The sequence below is a fragment of the Egretta garzetta genome, unplaced genomic scaffold (genome assembly GCF_000687185.1).
Source record: "Egretta garzetta isolate BGI_Z169 unplaced genomic scaffold, ASM68718v1 scaffold94, whole genome shotgun sequence".
Classification (NCBI taxonomy): domain Eukaryota; kingdom Metazoa; phylum Chordata; class Aves; order Pelecaniformes; family Ardeidae; genus Egretta; species Egretta garzetta.
The window spans coordinates 7,506,195-7,528,023 of record NW_009259683.1 but is presented as its reverse complement, the minus strand read 5'-3'; the positions used below and the strand labels follow the sequence as shown (position 1 = coordinate 7,528,023).

Below are 21,829 nucleotides of genomic sequence, written 5' to 3'. Positions count from 1 at the left end.
GGCCCATCCCAACACACAGAAAATCAGGCAGAGGCGGCAGAAGGCCTGGATGCATGAACAAGGAGCTCTCGACTAAACTTAGACACAAAAAAGCAGCATAGAAGAGGTGGAAGCAAGGGCAGGGGGCCGAGGGGGATTATAGATGCACCACTATCCGAGCGCATACAGGTGGGGTTAGGAAAGCCAAAGCCCAAATGAAGAGAAATCTGGAAACGGAGGTGAAGGGCAACAAGAAAAGCTTTAGCAGAGATCTTATCACCCAGCAGGTGGCTAAACACCACACAGCCACTCGCTCACTTCCCTCCGCCCCAGGGGGATGGGGGAAAGAATCAGAGAAAAAAAAAAGTTAAATTCATGGGTTGAGACAAACAGTTTAATAGGACAGAAAAGGAAGGGAAAATAATAATAATGTTAAGAGAATACACAAAACAAGCAATGTACAATGCAATTGCTCACCGCCTGCTGACCAACGCCCAGCCTGTCCTCAGACAGCGATGACTGCTCCCTGGCCAGCTCCCCCCAGTTCATACACTGAGCCTGACATCCTATGGTCTGGAACAGCCCTTTGGCCAGCTGGCGTCAGCTGTCCTGGCTGTGCCCCCTCCCAGCTTCTTGTGCTCCTGGCAGAGCAGAGGAAGCTGGAAAGTCTGTGACCAGTGTAAGCACTGCTGAGCAACAACTAAACCATCAATGAGTGAGAATCCCAGGCCTTCGAGCGCAGAAAATCCCCACAGCTCCCAGGCTCAAAGGGCTCTCACCAGTGGCACAAAGCCCAGCTGGAAACCTGGCCTTACTCCTGTACACCAGGGGTCAATACCCACACCAGGAACATTTAACATCTTTATTAACGAAGGAGGAGAAGGCCATGCCCCAGAGGGGTGCGCTGCCATTCACAGGGACACGGACAGGCAGGAGACGTGAGCCAACACACCCATCTCAGCAAGCTTAAAGGGCAACGCCAAGCCCTGCCCCCAGAGACAAACCACCCCAGGCACCAGCACACACAGGGGCCAGGCAGCTGGAAAGCAGCTTTGCAGAAAAAGCCCCAGGGGTCTTCATGAACATGGGGAACGCGAGCCAGCCACATGCGCCCCGACGGCAAAGACAGCCAACAGCCCCCAGATTGCCAGCAGGTCACAGACACACAGTGACGATTGCTGGATAGAAAAATCCAATGACGACAGGTTGCAGATACATGACAATGACTGTGCATCAAACCACTGCTCTACTTAAGACCATCAAAGCTACCAAGTTGCCCAGGCAGTGCTATGTTACGGACAGGACAGTCAGTCACCTGCTGCTGCCATCAGCTGGTTTACAACTCGCCTGCCTGAGCTCACCTTTCACTTGTCAGTCAGTGTTTCTCAGACAAGTGGCTTAGGCATGGTGCCTTACCTGACAAGGCTGCATCTGCAGAGCCCTATGCTGTGTAAAATGCATATTGAGCATATTTTAAGTAATGTGGTCAACCTTACTGTGACTTTCAGATGTGTATAATGAAAACTGAACAAATATATTACTATCTAAAGTGTATTTCAATGAAGCCTGTGAAGAGGCGACAAAACTGTCTGCTGTACAAAGTATTTACAAAAGAATACAACTTCAAAAAAAACCAGTTTATTTTGCTGCCCAAATTAATAAACGTTAAACAAGACAACCTTGTAGTTTATACATTAGGAATGTAAGTTTTCATGTACAATTAAGAGAACACTTCACTATAAAAAAGGTGAAATACTGCGTTACTAAAACACAGAGCAGTGTCACCCAACAAACTGAAGAATGAGAGAGTGTGGCACGTTCATTTAAATTCAGGGTCACAGGTGAAGACAGACATCTCTAGACTGATGCAGCTATTCCACAGACTTTGGTGAATATTAAGAAGTGTACACATCTAGTCTTAGAAGTAGAATTATACAAATACAAAAGGCAATATATTACACACCTATGTACAGCACTGTAAGCCTTACACACCGACAAAAGATATCAGACATAATAAAGTTAGAAATTTCTAGAATCCTCATAGAAATCAGAAGAGACCTCCTTAGAGAGAAGTGTAGCTAAAACAGCTATTTTTTTCTGTACCTGTCAAATCTGTCAGGTATTCAAGGCAATTCAAGGACATGTCACTCCCTTCCGAAAAGTCGCTGCCGCTCTACAGCGAGTGGTTAGAGGCCATATTGGGTTTGCACAAACGTTACACATTCTCCAAACAAAAAGAATTCTCAGCTTCGGCAGAGTTTTGAAAGTGTTGCTGTTCAAAGCCATCACTGGAAACAGTGCCCTTTGATTTAAAGCAGTAAGGTCAGTTATAAATGTCAGCATTAAAACAACTTCTCTTACTACAATTTGAGATGATTCACTCCTGCATAACCTTTTTCCTGCAGAATGTTGCAGCCATGCATGATGTTTGGAGCATATTCATCAGAACTACCCACTCCTGGGTACACCACAACATGGGATGTCTTAATAGGTTTTCCTTAGACTGTTAGAAGACTTCTACTTCTTTAATATACATTTTTCATTCATCGGTCTAAAGTGATCAGATAGTGCTCAAAACCCAAGAGCTTGACCATTTTAGAAATATCATTAAATAATTAATATATCCACCCATTCCCTCTCCTCACTGCCCCTACCTAACCCTGCACCATGGATATTTGGAGAACAAATAATTCTGCTCCCCCCTTCCCTCTCCTGCTTTTTTTTCCCTTTTCCATTTTTAAGAAAAGAAGCAAAACTGAAAGTTATATTACTCACGTAAGGAAAGAAATTATTTAGACTCTATCGTTTCCATTTTTAAGAAAAGAAGCAAAACTGAAAGGAAAGAAATTATTTAGACTCTATCACTATAAAGGTGTGATGTCAGTTCACAAAAACATGCTCATTGTGTAAGTTGCTCCAGAGACCAATACACACACATGTATATGAAGCCACATTTGTAGAGAAACAGCAGCCCTTAGTACCCAGAACCTTTCCTTTTATCATTTTCTCAAAAGAGTATGAAACTTTATGTAATTTCGGTTGTACCAATATGAGCTGATGTCTTGGGTTCAAGCCAGACCACAGTTCGAATATTAGCTGGGTAAAATAAAAGGATGATAAACTAATTTTACTTTAACACTGTGTGACTTGTAGCCAACGGTATTGTAAACATCGTTAACATATCTACATTTTATGACATTTTAGATCCTTTGAAGTTCGAATTATTTATAGCTAACGTGACTAAATCTTCTCAGTATAATAAACATCTTTTATACCAACACCCAGCTTGAAAGAGTGACTCCTGTGTAGATAACCGAAATGGTCATTAAGCGAAACAAAACCAGTAGAATTACTTAAACATTCTAGTCCCTTAACACTCTCACAATTAATACCTCACAACAAAAAAAAACCAAAAACCAAAACATATGTCAACTGCAATTTTATTTATCTATTCTAGTTTATGTTTCAATTTAAGTTACTGTAAAGTGTTTCCAAAGTAGGCTTTAATGCAACACTGCAAGAGCAGATCAGGAGGCAGCTGCAAGTTCTGCAGGTTACTTCTTCGTAACATCTAGAACAAATTTCAAGGAAAGGAAGATCACTATGTTCAGTATATGTGGTGCTATCAGCTCCCTAAAGCCTTTCTATTGCTAGTGGTCATGTGTGCTCCAGCCACCACATGTATTAGTCAATCTGAAACAAATGTGCTGTCTAATGTGTATTGCAGGAAAACCTGTAAAAAAAAGAGGCAAAATTTTCTGCTGTACAAAGTATTTACAAAAACACACAACTTCAGAGAACCAGCTGATTTCACTGGCCAAAGGATTAAACACTAAGCAGGACAAACTTGCAGTTTATATGTTAGGAATGTAAGTTTTCATGTACAATTAAGAAAACACTTCACTGTAAAAAGGTGAAATACTGCATCACTAGACTAGACCAGTGTCACACAACAAACTGAAGAATGAGAAATTGTGGCACATTCATTTAAACTCAGGTTCTCAGGTTAAGACGAACATCTATAGACTGATGCAGCTATTCCACATATTTTGGTGAATATTAAGAAATGCTCACATCTAATCTGCGGTCTTAGAAGTAGAATTATACAACTTACTTGTCCCTATCAACTATGTCTCCTCATCTCTTGTCATTAAGCAGCTTATTAATTGCTATAAACCTGAATAACATTTGCTGCTTAAAAGTTACTTGTGCTTCAGTTTAAGTCAAAAAGGGAGATCTAAACTTATCCCCAGGGAAACAGGGAAGTCTACCAGAATTTTAGTGTTTGTTTTGTTACAAGGTTCTTGACAATAAGGAATCACTACCTGCAGAAATTTGGACAGTTGGGAATGATTATGCCTTAGATCTTCATCCTATTTCTCCGCGCACCATAACATATTGTCTGTTTATCAGCTAATCACTGCTACTGGAAGGGTTCTGTCAGCTATTGTTTCTCCAAATTTCTGCGTAAGAAGTTTTAACGTCCATTTTTAATTAAAAACTTAACATTATAAAAGTTGGAATCAGACAAGGTCACCAAACTAGCTGAAGGTCAGAGGTTAGATAATCTTGAACAGGCTGCTGTTCTAGAATTTCAAGCTAGAAAAATAATAGATATAAAAGACTAGGCATGACAGTGCTAGTTGTATTTACATTATATTTTCCCTTTGTGCTTGCAAGTTACTGAAAGTACACGTCCTTTGGTAGTATTCCCTTAGTCTCAAATAGTAAGTTCACATTAAAAACATCCACACTCCTGATTTGTTTGAGTCAGTGCAAAGGGCTCATACCTTATTTCCTACATACCATTGCTACATAAGCACATCTCTTCCCCATAAGTAAAAATACTGATGACAGTGACTTTTCAATGAGTAGCTCTGTGCCTGATATTCAAGAATCTGAAAGAAAGACTGAGTCTGTCACGTAATTTGTAAGCCTAAAGAGTGACTGCTACAGCGACTGGTAAGAACTCTCATTCACAAATACTGCTGCTATATGACTTTGGCCCGGTTTCAAAGATGTATAGAAAAACCAAAATGCATCTATACTTCAGACTCATATAGGCATGAAGAAGTATGAACATTGCAATGTGTACTAATTACCATTACAAAAATCGCCATAACATCGAACACTGAACTGATGCTTCTAGTCTTAACCTTACATTTAGGCACAGCTTTCTCACAGCTAACATAAGAGAATGTTTGTGCTTACAATGCTGTTCCACAATTTCATGCCCATACTGTGAGACTCCCCTTAAATAAAAGAAGTACTTGCAGTTTTACCCACGCCGAATGGTCGTGAAAAAGTAGAATCTGGGAAAGAGGCTCTGTTTGTTCCCATATTGTGCATTTGTGAAAAGCCACACATCTTGGTCAGTGGCTAAACAACCAATCCATGCTTGTTAAATTGGTGAAGCTGTAAGCTTCACATGAAGCCATAATCAATCAGGTGTATAAATACAGTAAGTCAAAGAGGAGCTTTCCAAGGTATTAGAAGTTTATGTAAAATAGTTAAAACTGTCGTCTATTCACTGTTACTGTCAAATGTGAGCCAAATAAGAATTTATGGGCTTGAGGTTAAGAAACTAATGTACAGCATAGTAAAGAGCTTAATGTACCAATGTACCAATATCAGCATAAACCCTCCGTATTTTATTTTTCATACTTGCCAATTTAATATCAATCTGTTGACAAAGTTATGCTAATACTAGGAGGTCGCTGCTGATTAGGCTGTTTGCTTAAAATGGGAAGATCTGTTCTTTCTGTTCCATATATCAGTTTTTCCTCCTGAAGACTGCAAGCTGAAAACCTGTTTGCCTCTGTACCAGATACACCACCACGATTATTTGGAACTGTGACACCGCTGACCTGTTCAAAGGATTTACTAAACACAGTAGTGGTTGTTCTCGCCAGACTATGGCTGCCAGGCTTAGGCAGGGACTGGCTAGTTGTCAGTGTCAGTCTCTTCAGAGAGACAAGCTCTAGATTCTCACTCATGGCTCTCTGAGTTTGTTTTCGTGACAAGTGTTCTCGGCAGGTTTCTCCTTCTTTTTCTTTTCCTCCAGCTTTGCTTCCTCCAGACCTTCGTTGGCTCTTCCCTAAAAGGTTCTTACTGCTCGTGTTGCTGGTGTTAGATAGGGCAGACTGACTTGTACTAGAAGCAGCCCTAGAGTAAAACCCTTCATCAGTTTCAGATACTTCTATCAGTTCTTCTTGAATTGCTAAATCAGTATTACCTGCATGGTAGAAAAAGAAATAAAGAATTAGCAATTGACTTTCTCACATTTATGGATTTTATGTATTGCTAGATTTTTATATTTGCAAGCATGAAGCCATAAAGCAACAGAACAGAGAACAGAAGACAAAACACTTACCTACTCCATTACATTTTGGAATTAAGGTTCATTAGAATATAAAGTTACACCAAATAATGCTGCATTAACTAGATCAAAAAGCATGCCCACAATCTCATTTTGTAGTGATTTTGGAAAAAAAAAAATGCAGTCTTGTTAATTCATGCAGGAGATTAGAAATTTATAGATTAGAAGACAAACGGAACAAAAAGTGTAAATCTTATTTTGAACAAGTGCTCCAATACATGATTTTGCAAAGCTCATTAATTATAAAGGTATGTGATCAATGCCCCAGGACACCCAATATGGCATCTGCACATTTAGCAACCCAAGAATGCTTTAGGATTGAAAGGTCACCTTCTGCATCATAGATCTGGTGGTATGAGTTGGAAGCTCAAGGGCAACATGAGATCTCCAGTATACCATGAAAGGTGGAATTTGGGAAATCTGAGGTGCACAGCGAGATACTTTTCGCATCCATTTTGATGGATTCTTCATACCATTGATCACTGGATTTTGTAAACCCAGTAAATATGCTTAATAAACTCAAAGGTAAATTGAGTCTCACAGGTTTTTTTCTCCAGATTAAATAAATCTAATCGTAAGTAGGTCATCATTGTGGCACAGACGAAGCTGTGTGCAATACATGCATCTGTGTTATTACACATGCAAATATATTAACTGCATACTTTAATTCTCCAAACATGCAGCAGTGACCCTCTCAATCAACAGTGGTACCTTAGAGTGCAGCTACAAGTGCTCTGCTAAAACTGCACTCTGCCAGATGAGTTTATTCCATCCTCCATCATTTTTCTTACAGATTTTTGCCTCCTGATTTCTGGCATGCCTTTGCTGTCAGTTCTAGGATCTGTAGCTGTTTCCTGTACTCCCTGTAAATGCTGAACATCATTCTCTGCTAGTGCTCTGCTCTTTTCCCCATTCCCGGTCCTCTCTCCAGACACACTTGTGACACTAATCTCAGGTATGATAAAGTTGCCCAATTCAGTAGCATCATTACCATTCTCTGGTTGTTCTAGAATTAAAGATGGATAAAAAAAAAAAAAAAAAAAAAAAAGATGTCTGAAACAAAACATGAAACAAAAGCCAATAGATACAGATGACTAAAGCATTATGAATTAAAGCAGATGTTCACATATTAACTTCTTGTTAATTAGCAACATTAGCGAGTAGGGAATTTTGCTTTATTTCTAAATTGTAGGCTGCAATCTTCTAATTATTGGCCTGCACCCGCATACTGGAAGGCCCCGTGCTTGATCTTTCAAAATTGAAACTTCTGAGGATCATGAAACAAACATTCAGAGATTATCAGAAGCCAAACAACTCTCCATAATTCACTTTTATGACTATATTCTCTGTATCACCATGCTAAAGTGAAACTTATTTTTACAGTGAAATGGCATATCAACTTCATGTGTTATCATGTAAGACTAGAAATTCTACACATGCAATGTCATGAAGCTGCACAGCGGTCAGCCCGAAAACTAGTAATAAAATAACCAAGCCAACTCCAGCACACTTTGACTTCCATTTTCTTTCTTAATTTCAAAAAACTGTTTTCAACCAGGAAGATATTTACAAGTAGGAAAATTCTCCTGTTACTAAAATCAACTTACTCGGAAAAAAAACTATGGAGTTTTACTGCAGTTTTTGCCACCTACTAATAACATAACATAAATGTTGATCTCGTCAGCCTTTTTAAGCTTCTTATATGAGCTTACAACTAAATAAGTTTGCAATAAACTCAGTAACTGATTCTTGTGACACAAATCAGTACAACTGAGAAAATAGAGCTGATTAAGCTGGAGAGAGAGACAGTACCAAAACCTTCAGCAGCACTGGGGGGGGCTGGGAGGGGAAAGAAATTAAGGCAAAAAAAACCAATACAGGTTGGTTCTAAGATTACTTCTTTTCATCTGGGTAAGTCATCAACAGCAGACATACAAGTGCTCAGCCTGACCAAAAAATTATTTCAAGACAGTCAAAGATTTGCACACATAGCCAAGAATCCCCAAGCAAACAGAAAACTCCACTGCTATTCTAAGTGTGAGAAAGATGGTTGTGTGTAAGCACAAGAGATATAATAATGATATTTAGTGATAAGAACGCAGTAGTTCCTACAAGGTCCTGGTAAAACAAATCCCAACTCAAAAGATGCCTGTCTACATTAGATGAAGACAGGTTTGAGACGTATGAACGCTTGAGAGGAAAAAAAGTGAAAATAAAAATGGGAGTTGAAAGTTTACGGAAATTTCAAGTATACGCAAGTAACAAGTTAAAGTCCTAGCGACCTGTCAGCTCCACAGTGTTTGAAGTATTCTCAGTATCTGAAGGTCTTTTTAAAAGTATTCAGAATTGCTTTACCAGCACTAGCTCTACAATCACAAAACTGCATTTAGATGACCTGGAGAAGAAAAAAAGAGAATCCATCAGTTATAGATAGTCACGGCACATCCTCCATGAAGATGTATACCATGGAAATAAAAGTGAAGAATAGCAAGAACTACACTATATGCTATACAGTTATATATTCTGTATGTGTTATATATGTATACTACCTGCAAACACTATGCCCACAAACTTGACAAGACTAAAAATGCACTAAAAGCAGAGCTCAGAATAAAGCTCAACTGAATCCCTGTGTGTTATGAATAACACAGCTTTCAGACCTGAGGGTTAAGGAAGGACCGCCCAGACTATACTGCCAGTTTGCTACTGCACAGTAGCAGTACAGACATTTAACTGACAGTATGAAGTCCAAAACCAGAAGAATTTATGGCGAGATCATTTTTCACAGCAGCAGCTCTAATGCTTTTTAGCTGGAGGGGATCCTCTCTTTCCCCTGTCCCCGCACTGAGGACTCTTGTGCAGGCACAGTGTACTTCTAGGTCAAGTGGGCTACAGCGCTGGGCTTTTCACTCGCATTTGTGCTGCCTGCACTTACCATGACAATGAAGTAAGTCTCAAAGCTAGAAGGTTATTCTGGCAGGGACAGAAACCATTGAACCCTGGTGTAAGAGTTATCCCTGATTTTACCTGCAGATGCTAAGTATCGTGATTCTTTTTAAGTAGTCAACTATTAATGAAAGTATCTATTTAACAAGTTGTACTATCCAAAGGAAATGGCATTAATAATTGCTGCTATTAGCCACTAACTTCCTGACATTTCACAGGAAACTCATTAGAACTGTTTCCAAGTGTTACGCCTTCTAACAGCACTTTCTGCAAAAGTCTTCTATCATCAGTAACAAAGGTAACAACCGAGCACTGTGAACTGCAATATTAATAATAATAATAATAATAATAATAATAGCACCATCAAATGCAGCCTTTTTTCTATAAACATAAGAGCAGAAAGGTTAATGAGGAGTGCTCTCATTGGCCTCATTGGTCTAATTTTACTAGGGTGAGGTACCTGTGCCTCTCCTATGGCAATCTTCAAACTCCTTCCTGCTACCCCGTCAGTGCAGCTACAGGCACCTTATTTCAGCAGAACTTCTTCCCAGGATCCACCGATCTCCATAAGCACAAGTCAATTCTGCTAGAAACTTCATTTAGAGCCAGGACACCGGAGAGGAGAGGGCGGAACAGAGCTTAATGTCAGTCCCTTCCCCATCAGGGCCAGAAAAGCACTAGTTAACAGCATCCAGCTCCAAAGAAAGGAGATTCAGAGTGCACAACAGAAATTAAGAGGAACAGAGGAAGAATTTTTTTGTTACAGATTTTGTGTAATAGCAATACTTTTTGTTGATTGGTAGTATGCATTTCTAAATGTAATATCCTACTGTGATACCAGCACTTCACCCACCATTGCCACATGGGGAAAAAAACCCCAAAAATCTTAAAGAGTTTTACTCAGCACAGATTATGTCTAATCTTTTAATTAAGTGCTATTAACTACTTCCAGTGAAAGGGAATATACCTTTCTCCAAGTTTAACATTGAGCTACAAGAGGAAATTAATTAAGTGGGATACTACTGGGTATCTCACCACCTATTAACACTGCCTACGATAGCATCTATGTGGCAGGGATAAGACTACACAATCTACGTCTTTCATAGTAGCATTCCCTCCTTATTTTAAAACTTTAAGAACACCTAAAACAAACCTTCGGCTTCGTAGTGCTTGGTTTTGAAGATAATACTGCTTCAAGCTGGACAACTCTGAGGGTCTATCCTTTGAGAAAGAGATATTAATACCCAGCGCACACAGCAATGTAGCAAAAGAGAAAACAAAGGACACTGCTAAATAGTGTAGAGATAAAACTGAATAATTATGTCAGTTTGAAAGTTAATATAAATATGCCCACAGCAGTTGAAGGAAAATGTATTTGGAGTCACATTTCTGAATGCTTTAAGTAGTACAACCAACCTTGATAAATGCATTTCATGATTACTAGCTGCTAAGAATTAATTCAAAGATATTTCAGTCATACTCTACCTTATTATTACGGTTGCCTACATCATTTACCTGAGATTGCACAGGCAAACTGCCCATTTAGATTGTAATTCAGTTTTAACCACCACAAGCTCAAGCTGCATTTCCTGCACAACAAAGTTAGCATTTTGAATTATTCACAAAAGCATCAAGCTTATATCCCAAAATTAACATCCATTCCAGGTTCCTAAAAAAAGTTGTAACTATTTCAGGAATTAATACTGTTTCAAGAAAAGTAAGAAAATTCTCTCCACAGAGATTCAAAGACTAATGTTTCTAAACCTTGTGTACTACAAATTTCTGCAAAGGGGGGAAAAAAAAATCTCTTCCTGTCCTTCTTCTCTAGTTGATGACTGTGTTTTTGTGTTATGTATCCTACCAACATCTGTTTAGCTCTTCTTAGTCTGTCACATCAGGGTATTTCTCTTCCATGCATTACCTCTACACATAGGAGATCTTCCCCAGGCAACCCTTTTACGGGGCAGTTTGGCAGATTTTACATTAGCAAGGAAAGCATTGCTAGGGCTTGCTTTGTTTTTTTTCCTGGCTTCCATAAATAATCATTCACGCAGGTGTTTATCTCCCTTACACACTGTATGATTTTTCTGATTTTCCTCTATTTGTAAATGGAAATGGAGAAGCCACTCAAGGCTTGTGTTTAAAACATGAACACTACACAAAACTAATGCTATATAGAGGAGCTAATGCTCCTTTTTTTTTAAGCTTTATTATTTATAGGCAATCCAATTCAACAGCACTAAATACTTTCTTGATAAGTGGTAGCTAGTATCAACTGACTCAAGCACTATCCATTTGTGAGTAGATGCATCCATTTTGCAAATGACCTTTGCCTTTAGTACCTCTAAAGTACCTACCTTAGAAGTCCAAATTCACAATACCAACAAGTTACAGGGTTGAGTATCACAAGATTAAATGTTGACCTTCTTTCAAAACTGACTTCAGTTCTATCAAAGGCTGTCAAGATCCAATGTCTGAGAACTTTTTATAGTAAACTGAAATTTTTAAAAGATAAAAAAATAAAGCCCATGCTTCTCAGCTGGAAATTGAGTGGCTGTAATTCTTTTATTTCATTTATTTTACACAATTATCTAGTGATTGAAAATTGCTGGCCTTGTTTCCCCAAGGGATACTTTGCTTCATCAGGTCTTCTGGTCCACGTAATGTGTAAGATCAAACTACCTCTCAGCTGTCTCCTCTAGCTTCCTAATCATAATCCACCTGTTCAACTCATTTTTATCATACTGATGCACAAAAATAAACCTCCCAAATACATTTTTCCCCCCTTACACTATGGGAGAGAGAATAGTGGTCAGGAGGTACAAGGTTTGTCATCCGATTTCTACCAATTCCAGTATTTATTTTAATTTAAACAAGCACCTGTAAGCACAAGCCTCGTTATTATTTCTTCACGCTGACCCTGAAGATTTATTCCATAACTTTTTTTCCATCAGGAATTGTGGGGCACTGCATTATGCTATTAGGAATTTTGAAATCAGGAGACCATCCACTCTGACTTCAAACAGGCTTTTCAAGTCACAAACAACAATTTTGTTAGTATTTTATAATGAAAATTTTGAGGAGATTAGCTGAAGTGGTATATGCATGGAACATTCACCATTTAAAACGAAACAATCAGACAGTCAAAGACAACATAGACTCAGTTTGGCCTTTAAACTAGCTTAATGTTTACATAGCCTTCAAATTTATAACTACTCCCACAACCTGCTGTACAAGTTCCCCTCCACCCCCAAATCACCAACGGATTTTCTTCCTTTTCCTCAATGGTACAGGATTTAATGCAAATCCAAAGTTTTCCCAATAACCCAAACAAAATGTTGACAAGAGCTTTCCCCCTCCCCGTAAGAGTCCATCATCTTTCAATCCTCATCCCTAAACACTGACTACTCCTCACTTGGGTCATACTAACTGGATTATCACTGTTTCTCTCAACTTGTCCTGCTTTATGAGATTCCATAAAACACAGCATTCCTCCTCATTTCTATGAGTCCTACTATTATTCTCATTTCCCTTTCACCTTACTGTTGTTATCTACTGTAGGGTACACTTATCCCACACATTTTTCCTTGAACTCCACCAAGCATCACTCCCTGCAGGAAGGCAATAATTGTAAAAAAGATTTATTTGCTGAAAAATTTGCATTCTTATAAAGGATGGTTCCAGTACTGATTCTGTGAGATTTTAATCTCATTTTTTCTGTAAATGCAAAGACAAAAGGAATGTTTATTTTAATACACTTTCAATTCATCTGAATGAACTGGCACTGGCATAGATCCCCGATCTATGTTCCCCTCCACCACCTCCTACACTTTCAATTCATCTGAATGAACTGGCACTGAGTATCCCCGATCTATGTTCCCCTCCACCACCTCATCTGAACAAGCATCAGAACCACTCAAAAATAACAGCTGACAAAATTGCCAAGCTTCATAGGGCATTTGTTCATTTAAAAGCTGACCTATCATACAGTTTTCTTGCATCTGGTCAATAATCCCTGCTTCACAACTGTAAGCCTGAAGAAAGGAAAATAAATAGTAAAGACTAAAATGGTTCTTAGCAGTCTCAAGATTTCAGTAATAACTTGCTACTGGACCTCACTGAAGTTAAAGACACTAATGCTTTGCTCCTCAGCTTTGTCTGACAGTTTTAAGCAGTTTTTAATCAACTGGAAAAGAAGTTTGGTTATTTTACCTTTCTTTGCCCCTCACCCCCTCTGGCAGCTTACTATTGGAACTACTACCACCAATGTGTGCCATTAAAATAATCATAGAGCTTTCTGAGCAGTAAAGTCATCTTCTACTAGCATATTTATAAATAATTTTCTCAACACTTAACCAAATTACCTTTTGGTCCTTCACAAGTAACTTGGCGACGTTTTTCTAACTGAACTGTCCATGTGCTACAAAAGCTCATACAGTACACATCGTACAAGATTTTTATGATGCTACTTCAAAATCTTTAATTCTAATCTACACTCACTCACTTAGCCTGTCATCAGAATTACAAGCCCAGCAGAAGCAGCCATTGAAAATTTTGATCCTTGGTCCAGCGTCTCTTTCCTCATCTGAAGATGGCAGAAGAAGTGGAATATAATGTTTCTCCTTTTGCAGTACATTGAGCACCATTTTTCTACTTCTCAGCCTAGACCTCTGTTCTACTTTGCGGAAGCCCTTATATTAGTTTGCCCAAATATGCTGGTTTTGGCTGGGATAGAGTTAATTTTCTTCCTAGTAGCTAATATGGGGCTATGCTTTGGATTTGTGCTGGAAACAGTGTTGATAACACAGGGATGTTTTAGTTACTGCTGAGCAGTGCTCGCACAGAGTCAAGGCCTTTTCTGCTTCTCACCCCAGCCCACCAGCGAGGAGGCTGGGGGAGCACAAGAAGCTGGGAGGGGGCACAGCCAGGACAGCTGACCCCAACTAACCAAAGGGATATTCCACACCATACAACATCATGCTCAGCCTATATAGCTGGGGGAAAAAGAAGGAAGGGGGGGGACATTCAGAGTGATGGCATTTGTCTTCCCAAGTAACCGTTACATGTGATGGAGCCCTGCTTTCCTGGGGATGGCTGAACACCTGCCTGAAGACGGGACGTAATGAATGAATTCCTTGCTTTGCTTGCATGTTTGGCTTTTGCTTTACCTATTTAACTGTCTTTATTCTCAACCCATGAGTTTTCTCATTTTCACCCTTCTGATTCTCTCCCCCACCCCACTGAGGGGGGGAATGAGTGAGCAGCTGTGTGGGGCTTAGTTGCTGGCTGGGGTTAAACTATGACACCAGAACATAGTAATTTATCCCTCTACCCTTAAATCAGATTTTTATTTAAGTAATTTAAGAGAGATGAGGTTCTGTGGTAAAGTTGTTACATGATTGCTTTGCTTAAGGTACTATACGTTACTTTTCAGAACGAACAGGAACATCAGCCTCTTTAAAGTATCAAAAACTTTACAGCTCCCTTTAACAAAAAGGTTTTCGTGTGGTTTTTTGTTTGGTTGGTTTTTTTAACATGATTAAGGAAATAAAGAATATGCTTCATCCGAACTGCATTAAGATTCCCATTCACCAGTTAAGGAAATAACCCCTTCCCCAAACTGCTGCTTGCCTACTAGCAATGAAGATGTGCAATAACAAAATTCTCAATATTATTTTAAACACATACAAAAACCTGAGCATTCATTACAAAATGTGTTTCTTACCATGCCTTTTCCATCTATGCCCTCGGATAGACATGCTAGTCACAGCATTTCTTGATATTCTGGATGAAGTAGGTGTAATTTCAACCTGAATGCATCTCGTTCCTTCTTTACTAGATTTCACAGCACCCTGAGGCAGTGAAGCTTTTATTGCATTAGCAACCTAGAACAGAAAAGATGCAGTTAAGTTCTTAACATGAAGATCCAAATTTCAGAATTCTATCAGGGGATTCATATTACTCCAAGAAAAATACTGTGTACAATTCCAGTTTAAGGTCAAAAAGCACATTAGCTTTTTGCACAGGTTATAAAGAATGCTGGTTGCAATTATCTCTCAGAACTAAGTTAACATTTGATACCTGCCACTTTTTAAAACAAAGTTTCAAGTTTAAAGATGTGGCTATTATTTAACATGAACTTCAGAGCGCTTCTGCACTATCACCTAAGCTTTCAAGACTTAGAAGCATTCTACTGAAAATAGCTTGTTCACTACAGAAGATGATGAAGTAATAAAGTACATGAAAATACCCATGCATGTGTGTGTATACTTGCAGATGTAGCTATTCACACAAGCACTGCCATATACACCTCATGAGATTTAGGTTCCTGGTGTGATGTTGTATCATGCACGTTCACAGGAAGGGATTTCCTAAACTAAAAATTCCACTCAAAAAAGATGTTGAAAAACAACACCTACCAGCAGAGGTTCTGGATACAGTTCCAGCTGTGCTCTATACAAAATGTCATCCATAGCTTTACGAGCCAGATCCCATTCTCCATTATAACTACAAAGGTAAATATATACATAATAATAAGCATCTATATCAACAGATGAACCTTCTTGGTCACATAACCTTCACAGATTTAGTATTCCTTAAGGGGTCATTTTAGAGGAGTTAAACTACTTGTGTTCATTAGCAGTAAGCGTGCTATTTAGAGAACTTGTTCTGAAGTAGTGTCTATGGAGACAAAGTTTTATTTTCATTGATCACCCCGAGCAGTTTAAAAATGACATTATTGATCAGCTACTCATGAAATATTCTAAAACTCAAATAGGATTGTTTTAATATTACTCCACCTTTTGAGTATTCCTGTGTTACTAGTCTCCAATTGTTTCAGTTAATAAGAGAGCTTTACAGATTAACACTACTATTAAAGGGTAAACGACATCAGCATTTCAGGGAAAGAATAAGACCTTTTTTCCTTAACTAGACTGATGTAAAAACTAAGCATGCAGAAATGCAGACAGCAGACAACGGTTGGAAAAGGTGGGGGTTTTTTTAAAAAATTGTTTCACATCAGCAGTTATACCAGTTAAGTGTTGTTCTAGCCCTCTTTTCCCAATATGACACAGGTAACTTCAGCTAACTAGTGGGAGAACTATGTTCTGAGGACGTTATTGCTAGACACAGCATTTGTCCACTACAAAATAAAACATTTCAAAGGTAGCATGCCTAAATGAGTGTAGACATTAAGCTGACATTATTTTGTATGCAACAACTTAAAAAAAACAACTTACAAGGCATAATAAATCCCTGTTAGCATTTGCACCATGAATTCAGATGAAACTGGAATCCTACTGTTGACTCCCTTGTACTTTCTCACTTGTTGGCGAGGATATCCACAGACGCAAATTCTAAACAAATGATACATTTGTCATTAGCAAATAGTGTAGAACCACCTTTGTATTCTACAAAGCTAGGTGTTTAGCATATGTTTTAACTACAATAGACCCACAGGAAAGTACCCATCAGCAGCCCTGTGCTGAAGCAGACTATTTCTTATTACAGAAGAAGGGTATGCCCTCTACTGGTAGAGTGCAAATCCTTCAAAACAGAGACATCCTGGACACTCCCGTTATATTTATGCTACAATGGAACATGAAAGAAAACTGCCAATAAAAGTCTATCTTACAGACAGAAGCATAAGTGTCATTGCATATAATACGGAAGTTGCATACAAGTTTTTAAGCAAAAAGATCAGAAGTGTCACATTCATAAGACTATTCTAAAAGTAAAAGTCAGATTTAGAATTTAGTTCTGAACTAAATTTCACATCAGGTTCTGTCATCAAAACATTTTGGAAATCAAAGATACTGGGTAGTTAACTATTTAATTCATTGGCTATTACTGGACTTCTGGAATGACCTTTAATGACATTAATCAAAGTATTTCCTTCTCCAAAGCACAGACTAGAAGGTTTAGTCTCAGAAAGCTTCAGTACCAGAGAGCTTGTAAAACTCCCTTTAAATCTACTTTTTTCCAGAAAAACAATTGAGTTAAGATTGTATCGCACCTTTCAAGTTACATCTGTAATAGAGATTTCAGGAGCCTTTCTTTATTAACACTAACTTTGCCACCAATCTACTGTACTTTTTTCCTCTCCTTCTCTATCCTGCAACTCATCTTCTGCTTTGGCTATTTTAAAAAAAAAAAAAAAAAAAAAAAAAAAAGAAAAAAAAGGCAGACAGCACCCCCAAGATCTCCATGAACTTTGCACCTAGTATGATCTAAACTGGACTCTTCATGCTGATATCACCATATCTCCAAGTAAAAACAAATGAAAAAAGGATTTTAAACACTTCACCAGGAAAGACAGGAAGCCACACTAGTGACAACATGCAAGGAAACTTCCACTACATCAGGTTGTTCAAAGCCCCATCCAACCTGACCTTGAACACTTTCGACAATGGGACATCCACAACTTCTCTGGACAACCTGTCCCAGTACCTCACCATTCTCATAATAAAAATTTTTTTCCTTATGTCCAATCTGAATCAACCCTCTTTCTGTTTAAAGCTGTTGCCAATTGTCCTGTCACTACAGGGGAAAAAGCCCCTCATCTTTCTTATAAGCTTCCCTTGTATATATTGAAGGGCTGAAATAAGGTCTTCCTGGAGTCTTCTCCTATCTAGGCTGAACAGCTCCAACTCTCTCAGCCTTTCTTCATAGGAGCAGTGTTCCAGCCCTATGATCATTTTTTGTGGCCCTCTGCTGGACCCAAAGGTCCATGAAACAGATCCATGTCTGTCTTTCACTGGGGACCCCAGAACTGGATGCAGTACTCCAGGTGGAGCCTCACCGAGAGCTTAGCAGAGGCAGAGAACCACCTCCCTCGACCTCCTGGCCACACTTTTTTACGCAGTCTAGGATATGACTGGCTTTCTGGGCTGCAAGTGCATATTGCACTATATCAGCAAGCCCTTCTCCACAGGACTGCTCTCAATCCATTCATCCATCAGTCTATACTGATATTGGGGATTGCTCCAACACAGGCGCAGGACCTTGCACTTGGCACTGTAGAACCTCATGAGGTTAGGATACCTATAGGTATAGGATACCTGTCCTCTATGCACTCATCTGGTATCGAAGGTAATTCCATAAGCCCTAGGCTTGTGCTGCCACTTTATAGAGTTGGTCAACTGCTGCTCTGAGCATCAGTATTTAGTCATAATTCTCACTGAAATTTAGAACCCTAAATACAAACTTCTCAGACTGATGTAAACCAAGATTTAAGTGACTGAATTCAACAACTCAAAATTTGATTTCTAAAAAAGAATTTATTTTGCTTAGCTTTGAATTTTGATTTTCAAGAGTAGCCAAACTTGTTGATTTGTAACTAACTGCAAGTTTTCTCCCAAATTTGATATTGTTGTTGGCCAGAAGCACAGACTATTTAAGTACTCCTTGCTTATTCATTCAGGTTTTAAACTCCAATTTTATTATTGTTAGGAATTCAGACTGCAATGTGATTTGTGTCTCACTATTCAAATGGCTTAAAACTCTAAATTTTTAGAAACCAGAATGCAAATTTATTTGCATCTCAAAATACATGGAGTTCACCTGCAAAGTATATGCACAGCTAGCTAAACCAAAAATCTTACTTCCAGTTAAGTGAATCAAATTGACTCTTCTGTTAAATATGCTTGAGATGTTGGAACGAAACACTGAGTTCATCATCTCATATTCATTTTGTCCTTGCATGGTAAAAGTTAAAGCATGAAAGCTGTTTTTTCTGACTCTTACTTAGTCTTAAACCACATGAGACAGCTACTGAAATTAACTAGGCTGAATAACTGCCCCACAAAAAATCCCATCTCATTTTCCTCCTCTTTATTACCCAGAAGAGGCTACTATTACGCAACTTGGGCAACACTTCAGTTCCAGACAGTTCATCATTTCTACCAATGGTTTGGCTCAAATATGACACTTGTAATCCACTAGAATAATAAGCATTTCAGCGTTGTGTAAAGCCTGAGGGGTGGAAGCAGCAGCAAGTGTCCAGTTTAAACAAAAATACTAGTTTACATAAAAAAATATCTAACCAGGTCAGTTTTATGCCGGTGTATATATTTATGCATTTACTAGATGCTACTGTATAGGTAAACAGTAAGTATTTTGACGGGGAAGTAGTGAACTCACAGTAGGAACATGATCAGTTAACACTGACAGTTATAAAGAAAAGACCTTAATACAGACACATTAATGCCAGTATTGATTAGTTTTAAAGCCCTACTCTAATCTAAGTTACTTCCTCTAAAAAGGCTAGAATGACATCAGCGTTACTGCTTGACTTTACACCAGAGTAAGATAGTATTCTTATGAAAAGAGACTGAGCAACTGAAGATGCCCAAATGCAAAAAATCTGGATTTACAACACTTGAGATCAGCACAAAATATTTTGTGCTGCAATTATCACATTTACAGTTCATATTTGTAAATAAGAAGTACTAGAAGCTTTTGTTTCTTTAATCATAAAAATTGAATTAGACTTACTAGAAGAAAGCACATACAATGTAGATTACTTTCGTACAGATCTTCCAAAAGAAACCTAAATTCAACACTGCTCAAAACAATGAAAACAGTTATCCTATAGATTCTTCTGAGAATTTTGTCAGCACCACATCCGAACAGGATACTGAAAGATATTCTGGTCTTCCGATATACATTCCCTTGAATCCCTAAGATGCTCTCAGTGCGAGGTTTTCAGTAAGCAGAGAAACATGGATGCCAAAACCAGTAGGGAATGAAGAACTAAGACAAAAGTGGAGTTGTGTAGTACCAAGTAATTCAGTAAATAATTCAGTATCCAAATATTCAACATTTTGAAGTAAAAGACTTGTTTGCATCTACTGGTAATTTGCTTGAGGGTTTTTTGAAGGCTTTTTAAAAACTATCTATGCCAAACAGAATCAAAACCTAATCAAGCAGAGTAAACAACATCAGTCTCCTGTCCACAATCCTTAGCTTCTAAATATTTTCTATCCTAAGTTTTAGACCAGCATATCTAATAAAGATCTTGTAAAGACTCCTGTAAATTTTGCCAAGCGCTCCAATGCTCTCTCTTCTCCTCTGAAGAGGAAAGGATCTTACAGGCATCCATTACCATGTTTATCTGCTGTATTGACTTCTAGCTCTCTTGGGTTTCCTGGGTTAACAAGAGAATTCTAATTTTTTCCTTAACCGAAAGTCTACTTTCAAAAAATCTATAGACATGTTTACTACCAGTTCTTCCTCTCTGAAAAAAAGAAATGGATCAAAAATAGACACTGTAATTAAAGCTGATGTGGGTTTTTTGGAGTTGTTTTGGTTTTTGAAGTAACAGCAGATTTTAGAAATACACAAAGTATCTGTAAGAATGGATGCATTTCTAGTTTCAAGATCTACTATTTCAAGAACATTTCAACTTACAGCATCTGAATCTATTTAGTAAGCTTTCAATGCAAAATTTACCAAGGTTTTAGAAGACATTTCTGATTTGATTTAGTTAACACACCTACAACTACTTTGATTAAAAACAAACAGTTCCCTTGATTTGACTGCTCCACTTAAGAACACTGTGTATATGCCAGGTCATTGCTTCCCCATTTTGAAACCTCAAACCAAAGTTATAGAAGAGATACTTTAAAAGCAAATAATGCAGCTGTAAACACTATCAAAAAAAAGTTTACAATCAGCTTTTGGGAACCTGAAGCTTTTTTTTTTTTTTTAAAAAAAGTTCAAACTGATTGCATTTCAAGTTAAAAATGCTATTTTAAAGAAATTACCTTGAACAAATTTGACACAATGACTGAAGAGAAACTGCAGGCATGTAGCTTAAAGCAGCATTGTAACACAGCAGAAGAAAAGTCAGCACTTCAAACCTGGGATTTACAAGAAACATTAGAATTAGACTACCAATTTTATTTTTTAAAAGAAAACAAGTTTACACAGACATTTGCAAGAGTTATTTGAACAGATTTGATATTTCATTTCAATAAAATTGATAATTCAGTAGTTTGGTTCTGTAAGCTTTTCCTCTTCATGTAGTAATATGCGCTGCTAATCTTTTTTCAACTACATTTACACGTGTTTAAAAACAGAAAAACCACCACAAAATACAGCATATACCTATCCACCCACAGCCTATTAACTATACTAAAAATTGTAAGAAGTTAAGATTCATTAGCAATTCTCAAGCAAAATCCTACTATACAATTTCACCTGTTCTGTGCTGTTAACATCTCCCTCTGAGGATGAGGTCCACTGTATACAACCCTGGACAAACCATGCTGCGATAAAGCTCCTTCAGTGAGAGCCATGGAGCCAATGCTGGAAGGCTAAAGGAAAAAGGGTCATTCAAAACATGTCCGTCTGAAGTCTTGCTACAGTGCAAGTAAAAATAGACATCAGCCAGCATCACCATATTTATACATAAATTTTCAACAGGCTTAAGGTTATCTGACTGCTTAGCTGTCTTAGATTTGAAGAGTTATTTTACACCAGAAAAGGTGTATGGCTTCAGAACAGAAAAAAGACATAGCT

General features: G+C 38.2%; 1 protein-coding gene across 2 annotated transcripts in view; it reads right to left on the bottom strand.

Annotated features, from left to right (window-relative positions):
• Positions 1-2,822: 2,822 nt before the first annotated feature.
• Positions 2,823-21,829, bottom strand: part of FAM126A (family with sequence similarity 126 member A) — a 28,085-nt gene continuing 9,078 nt past the window's right edge. Inside the window, exons 5-10 of one of the 2 annotated variants that reach the window (XM_009638678.2) lie at positions 21,509-21,624; positions 21,073-21,168; positions 16,546-16,662; positions 15,724-15,811; positions 15,030-15,189; positions 2,823-6,214 (exon numbers count right to left, since the gene is read on the bottom strand). In XM_009638678.2, coding sequence (XP_009636973.1) covers positions 5,658-6,214; positions 15,030-15,189; positions 15,724-15,811; positions 16,546-16,662; positions 21,073-21,168; positions 21,509-21,624 — 1,134 coding nt within the window. In that variant the 3' untranslated portion in view covers positions 2,823-5,657. Of the gene's footprint in view, positions 6,215-6,882; positions 7,365-15,029; positions 15,190-15,723; positions 15,812-16,545; positions 16,663-21,072; positions 21,169-21,508; positions 21,625-21,829 lie in introns of those variants that run through there. The other variant, XM_035894099.1, reaches the window with a different exon arrangement.